At 53.9% G+C, this 6,000-nt stretch overlaps 1 protein-coding gene across 1 annotated transcript; it reads right to left on the minus strand.

The window, feature by feature from the left end:
- Positions 1 to 853: 853 nt before the first annotated feature.
- Positions 854 to 4,705, minus strand: FOXA1 (forkhead box A1). The gene is made up of 2 exons (XM_039249561.1): positions 4,634 to 4,705; positions 854 to 2,341 (listed from the first exon to the last, which is right to left on the minus strand). Exons 1-2 carry the CDS (start codon positions 4,703 to 4,705, stop codon positions 995 to 997), a joined length of 1,419 nt encoding a protein of 472 aa, XP_039105492.1. The 3' UTR covers positions 854 to 994.
- Between the last annotated feature and the right edge of the window lie 1,295 nt (positions 4,706 to 6,000).

The following is a 6,000-nucleotide window of genomic DNA, read 5'->3' on the forward strand; positions in this document are numbered from 1 at the left end:
TCCCTTTTTCCTGGAAAAAAATATTACTTAAATGGTTATAGATACAGAGAAGCTAATTTTATACATGTTCTGTGACCTCAGAATGACATGACAATGGCACTCTGCAAAGCAAGGGGCAGAGTTACTGAGGATTGCAATTCTTGAGGAATTGATTCCCAGGGCTATATGTGGGTGGAGAGGACAAGGGAGGAGGGTGTCTTTGTAACTTCTGGTCAGGCAACTCTTGAAAATGTAGCGTGTATATCACCTACCTATTACTTCTATATGTTATGCAAATATATGGAGGATGTCTAAATATCTGAGCATGTGCATAAATAAGTTCGTACATATTATATATGTATCCATTTTAAGACACCTGCTACCTGAATGTATCAGAAATGTAAGCTGAATAACAAATGGCTCTGATGTTTATAATCAGTTTGTTTTGCTGCATAACAGCAGTATTGTCCTTCAAATACTTTTAATAGCCCCTCGTGTCTACTTGTTTCTTCACCCTTTCAGTTATTATGGTTAAGAGTATTGCCACAGACCTGTAAACTTGTGGAGGGTCAGGTGGGGGAGGGGAGCACAAACAAATATTTTACAAGTTTGACCATCTTTTTCTTTTTTTTTTTAAATAAACCCTGCACAGACTGGAATGTGTCTGGAGGGGAAAGAGGGAAAGGACAGGAATAAGGAAGTAGGAAGATTTTATATATATACATTTGTGGATCGTTAAAACTTTGCAGGAAAAAAAAATCTGTTGGTTTGGGATGGGTTTTCTCTGTAATAATATACACAAGGCATTTTGAATACAATAACAAAGTAACAGTCCTTTGCACTGGGGAGAAGATTGTGCACACACACACACAAATGAAATAAAAATAGTTGGGATTTTATTATGCTGTTGTCGGCTCGGTATGTGTGGTTTTGTTTGCTGTTGATTTTCTCTCTCTGTGTCTCTCTCTCTTGCTATCAGCATGGCCATGCCAGACAAACCCCCAGTCCCAGGGAGCTAGGAAGTGTTTAGGACGGGTCTGGAATACACACCTTGGTAGTAGGCTGGCTCCAGGGCTGAGGGCTCGATGGGGCTCCTGGTGGCCACCGAGGCGCTGCCGAGCGGCAGGCTGGCGGGCAACGCAGCGCCATAGGGCGAGTACTGTAGTGCCTGCTCGTACGCCTTGAAGTCCAGCTTGTGCTGCTGCTCCGAGGAGGACATGAGGTTGTTGATGGAGAAGGGGTGGTTGAAGGAGTAGTGGGGGTCCCCTTTCAGGTGCAGCTGCGACTCGTGGGGTGCCAGGCCGTGCGCCGGGTGGGAGGGAGGCACAGAAACCAGTGCCCCGGGCCCCGAGCTGATCGGGGGCGCAGCCGAGGAGGCTGGAGTCTTCAACTCCGAGGCGCCCCCTGTCGCTGTCGCCCCGCTGTGGTCCAGAGTCTGGGGGCTGGCAGCCGGCCCGGGGGCCGGCGCGCCCTCTAGCTGGCCGGCTTTACCGTGCACGCCCCGATGAAGGGGCGAATTGGCACTGGGGTTGGCGGCGCTCGAGGGGTCCTTGCGGCTCTCCGGGCCGCCCTTGGCGCCGCCGCCGCCACCCCCGCTCCCGCTTCCGCCCCCGGCCCCTGGCTGCTTCTCGCACTTGAAGCGCTTCTGGCGGCGCAAGTAACAACCGTTCTCAAACATGTTGCCGGAGTCCGGGTGCAGCGTCCAGTAAGAGCCCTTGCCGGGCTTGTCCGGGGATCGCGCCACTTTGACGAAGCAGTCGTTGAAGGATAGCGAGTGCCGGATGGAGTTCTGCCAACGTTGCTGATTCTGCCGGTAATAAGGGAAGAGGTCCATGATCCACTGGTAGATCTCGCTGAGCGTGAGCATCTTGCTGGGCGCCTGCTGGATGGCCATGGTGATGAGTGAGATGTACGAGTAGGGCGGCTTGGCGTGCGGGTAGCTGCGCTTGAAAGTCTTGGCGTCGCCGCCGCCACTCGCCCGGCTGCGGCCCAAGTTGGACGGCGCGTATGCCATGGGGCTCATGCACGGGTTCATGGCAGCGGCGTAGGGGCCCAGGCCGTTCATGGAGGCCGCGGGCTGCGCGCCCATGGCGCCCATGCCGCCGGGGCTCAGCGTTGTCCCCATGGCCGTCACGCCTGCAGCCGTCATGCTGTTCATGGCGCCCGTGGAGCCTCCTGGCATGCCAGCTACCGCGCCCGGGCTCAGGCCAGCGCCCAGGCCCGGGTTTGCGTAGGACATGTTGAACGAAGCTGGGGTCATGTTCCCGCTGGTAGTCATGGTGTTCATGGTCATGTAGGTGTTCATGGAGTTCATAGAGCCCAGGCCCGAGTTCATGTTGCTGACGGGGACGGAGGAGTAGGCCTGCAGCGGAGAGAGCAAGTGAAGAGGCCCCAAAGGGCGGGGTTAGTGGTGGGCGCGGGAGGCCGACCCGCCAGGGGCAAACCCGGAGACGTGCAGAGAGCATTTCTGCAAAGCATAGGACCCCCCTCCCGGGGCAAACCGTCAGGCGCCCTCCCCAGAATGTCTTGCGCGGTAGGGGAAAAATCCTATCGCGGCAGGCATGAAAGTGAAGCGCTCACAGAAAACGTGTCCCCAGGAAGATGTGTAACCGCCCTACAGGATAGGCCCAGGGGCGGGCTTCTGGGGTCCCTCCATCGCCTACTCCATCCACGCCAGTTGGTATCCTAGTTTCCACCCCAGCTCGGCCTCAGCAAAGCCCTTCTGGTTAAAAGGAATTTAAACTAGAGAAAACAAAATTCCTGTCTGACTGCGGTGGCTTCGGCGGTGCAGCCCCGGGGTGGGCAGCAAAACACCAGCTCTGTGCCTATCTCGCCTGAGCCTGCCAGGCCCAGCTGACCGCGGAGTAGCCTCTGCTGTGCGGGGTGGCTATTAATTAAACTCTCCCTGATAGGACTAATCATTCATGGCCGTTTGACCATACATTTCTCAACACCTGGCTTTACCGCCTTAGCAGTTTTCTCCAAATGGTGACTTTCTGTTATAATATTTACAAGTAGTGTTTCCTATCTTCTTGTAGCAACTGTAACATTAAAAGGGAAAGAAACTCAAGTTAAGTAAGTTTGGGGGGAAATTAAAAATAGATGTACAAGAAGAGAAAGGGCAGGAAGGGATGCATAATAATACCAATGCACTACACTCAACTTTAACATGACTTTACATGTACATCTCTATAAGCCACTCAAAAACTTGCATCAATTTCGTTACCTATATTCAACCCCATAACATTAAAAATTTTGGTGACACAATTTGTCCATATAATCTATTTTGTTTCACATACTGATATGTTGCCGCGGATCATTTCAAAGCCTGGTTTTAAAATCCCACTTTAAATTTGTAAATCAAAGTCTACTTATCTTCTCTTAATGCTATTCTATTTCCCAGTTCTCTGTTTTAACCTATAAGGAAGCTCTTTCCATAAGGCTTCATTGACTAGTGGGTCAAGATGACTGCCTTGAATTAAACCCGAGGAAGAGCTCTTAGCTCATTTTTAAATCAACAGTAGGAGAAAACCCTTATCAACAGCAATATGGGAATGCTCTATATATGTTAAAAGTATAAAGTCAAAAACACAAAAACTTCTCTGACAATTTAATAAAAATAATATACTTAAATTTTTTCATCAGCAAATACAATTTCATTTGAAAACATAAAAGGTGTACAGATTTAACACTGCTGTGGTATGCAAATAAACTCAAGCTAAGTTTGTAAATATATAAATACACAAATCTAAATAAAACAATTACCATAAAAATATTTCCTAATTCAACATCTTTTCTGCCCATATCTTAAAGTATTTTTTACTTTCTTTTTTTTTTCTTCTCCCCAAGATCATCCCAGGCAATTCCAATAAGTGTTTTTAATAATGGTGAACTTTTGGGGGGTAATTGCTAGCTGTTTCCAGAGAAATGCTTTTAGTAGATGGTGGTCCTGCCTGTACCTGGTTTTCCTCACAATCCCTTTGTGCACATTGTAAAATAAACCACATGAACGTGCCACCGAGGGGACAATGAAGAGAAACAGGTTCTCGGTTCGCCGTGCTAGAGGAAAAGTCAGTTCGCACCAGCGCCACCCAGCGGTTCTACAGTAGAATAAGCACACTTCTCCCCAAACAGGGCTTTTAAAGAAGTTTTATAAAATTTCGGAATCGTTTCATTATTAAGAATCTCAACTTAACTGCAACGTTCTTTCATCTAAAGACATCTTCAAATTCAACCGTGGGTGGAAGAGGCCGCCCTCCAGGCAAGCTCTGTCTTTCCTAAAGTTGCCACCAACTCGTGCCGGCGCCCGCGCTCCAACCCGTGGCACCCCGGGCCTGGTTCCGGCTCCCGCTCTCCACAGAAAAGAGGCAAGTGCTTTCCCCAGAGGTTGCTTTCAAAGCCCAAGAGTTTCCTAAAACCCTATGGCCCGCTCCAAGCGCCGAGCGCCGGGATCCAGCCTACTCTGCGGGGCAGCGGATCTGGCTCCAAGGCCCGCCCAAGGCCTGGCCGGGATCACATCGGGGAAGGGGAGGGGGGCGGGGGGGGCAGGCAGCGATGGCACGGAGGAGGCGCCCCCAGCCCGCCAGCCGCCCACCCTGCCGGGCGTCCCCCGACAGGGGCTCCGGGAGCGTCCCGCGTGCCGCCCACCTCTCACCTCCTGTGTGTCCGTGTAATAGCTGTTCCAGTCGCTGCTCTCATGCCCTTCCATCTTCACAGTCCCTAACATCCTGGAGCCACCCTGCCCGATGCAACCATCCAGCCCTGTGCGAAGCGACGGGCAGCCGCGCGGCGCAGGGCGGGGGGCGGGGAGCTAAGCGGCTGCAGTCACCGGAGCGCCCGCGCCAGCCCAACGCCACCCTAGCGAGGAGGAAGCCGGGCGCTGCGGGGCGCGGCGTGCGCGGCGGAGGCGGCGCGGCGGGCGGGGGCAGGCGGCGGCCGCGGAGCGCGGCGCCCGGGAGCGCCTCCGCGGGAAGTGAGCGCACGGCCTCTGCGAGACGAGTGCAGTTGAGCTGATGTGGATCTTACGTCGCTCGAGTGCCCACCTCCTCGTCCTCTCCCCATTTGTCCGCCGCACAAAGACGCTCGCACCTACAAAGCCCGAGGTGCACCTGCGAGGCGACCGCCCGCCAGTCCAGCCGCTGCGCCTCCCGCCCAGCGGCGCCGCCACCGCGCGCCCCCTGCGCCCCCGCCCGCCAAGCCCCCTCCCTCAAACCCGGCCCTCACTTTGTTTGCAAAGCAGCGTAATTGGTTTAAACCCGGAGGCTGGGGGAAGAGGGAAATGGGGTGGGGGGGGGTAAACCCCTTTGAAAGAGGAAAAAAGAAAAATAGGCGGGGCTGGGCAGGCTAACGAGGGTTCTGGATAGGAACAACGCAGCTGGGAGAAGGGCTGGGGGCTGTGGCGTTGGAGCCCCGGCTCGCCGGGCAGTGCCAGCTAAGTGACCCCAGGGTGCCTCCCCAGGGGGACCCACCGCCTTCCTTGGGGCCTCCCGCTTCAGCCCCGTCCCGCGCCCCTCCTACTGTTCTGCCCGCTTCCAGCCCCCACCGTCCTGACTACTGACCCAAAGTTCAACCCTGGGAGACTGGAGAATACAGACCACCCCCACTCCCCTGATTTCAGGCTTGAAAAGGGAGAGAGCCCCACTTTTGCCCCCTTCACTAGAAACTCGGCCATCTGAGTCAACCTAGCCGAGTGACGTTAGGCCTTTCTGGGCTCCTGGCTAGCAGAGGGGAGACGCTGCCACGAAACCCGTACCTGCGGCTAAGAGCAGGTGAGTCACAGCACCGTTTTATATCTTTATGACATAACTTTTTTTTTTTTTTTCCGCCTCGGTCCGCTCTACTTCCCTTGTCATCTGTAGCGATCATAAAGAGGAAGAAACTGAGAACAGATGTCTGTGTGATAGGGCAGGCGCACCCGAGTCGGGCCGTCCTCCTCTGCCCAGCTCCTCCTCCGGCCCCCCTTCTGCAACCCCGGGGACTGAGCTGGAGGCGACCGGCTGGTTTCTGATAGGGAAAGGTCAG

This window comes from Hyaena hyaena, unplaced genomic scaffold (genome assembly GCF_003009895.1).
Source record: "Hyaena hyaena isolate Hyena2069 unplaced genomic scaffold, ASM300989v1 scaffold_342, whole genome shotgun sequence".
Taxonomy (NCBI): Eukaryota; Metazoa; Chordata; class Mammalia; order Carnivora; family Hyaenidae; genus Hyaena; species Hyaena hyaena.

Coding starts and splice junctions, on each gene's coding strand:
- FOXA1 (XM_039249561.1), bottom strand. CDS start 4,705: ATGTTAGGGACTGTGAAGATGGAAGGGCATGAGAGCAGCGACTGGAAC. Junction 2,342..4,633: donor ATTACACGGACACACAGGAG/GTGAGAGGTGGG, acceptor TCTCCGCTGCAG/GCCTACTCCTCCGTCCCCGT.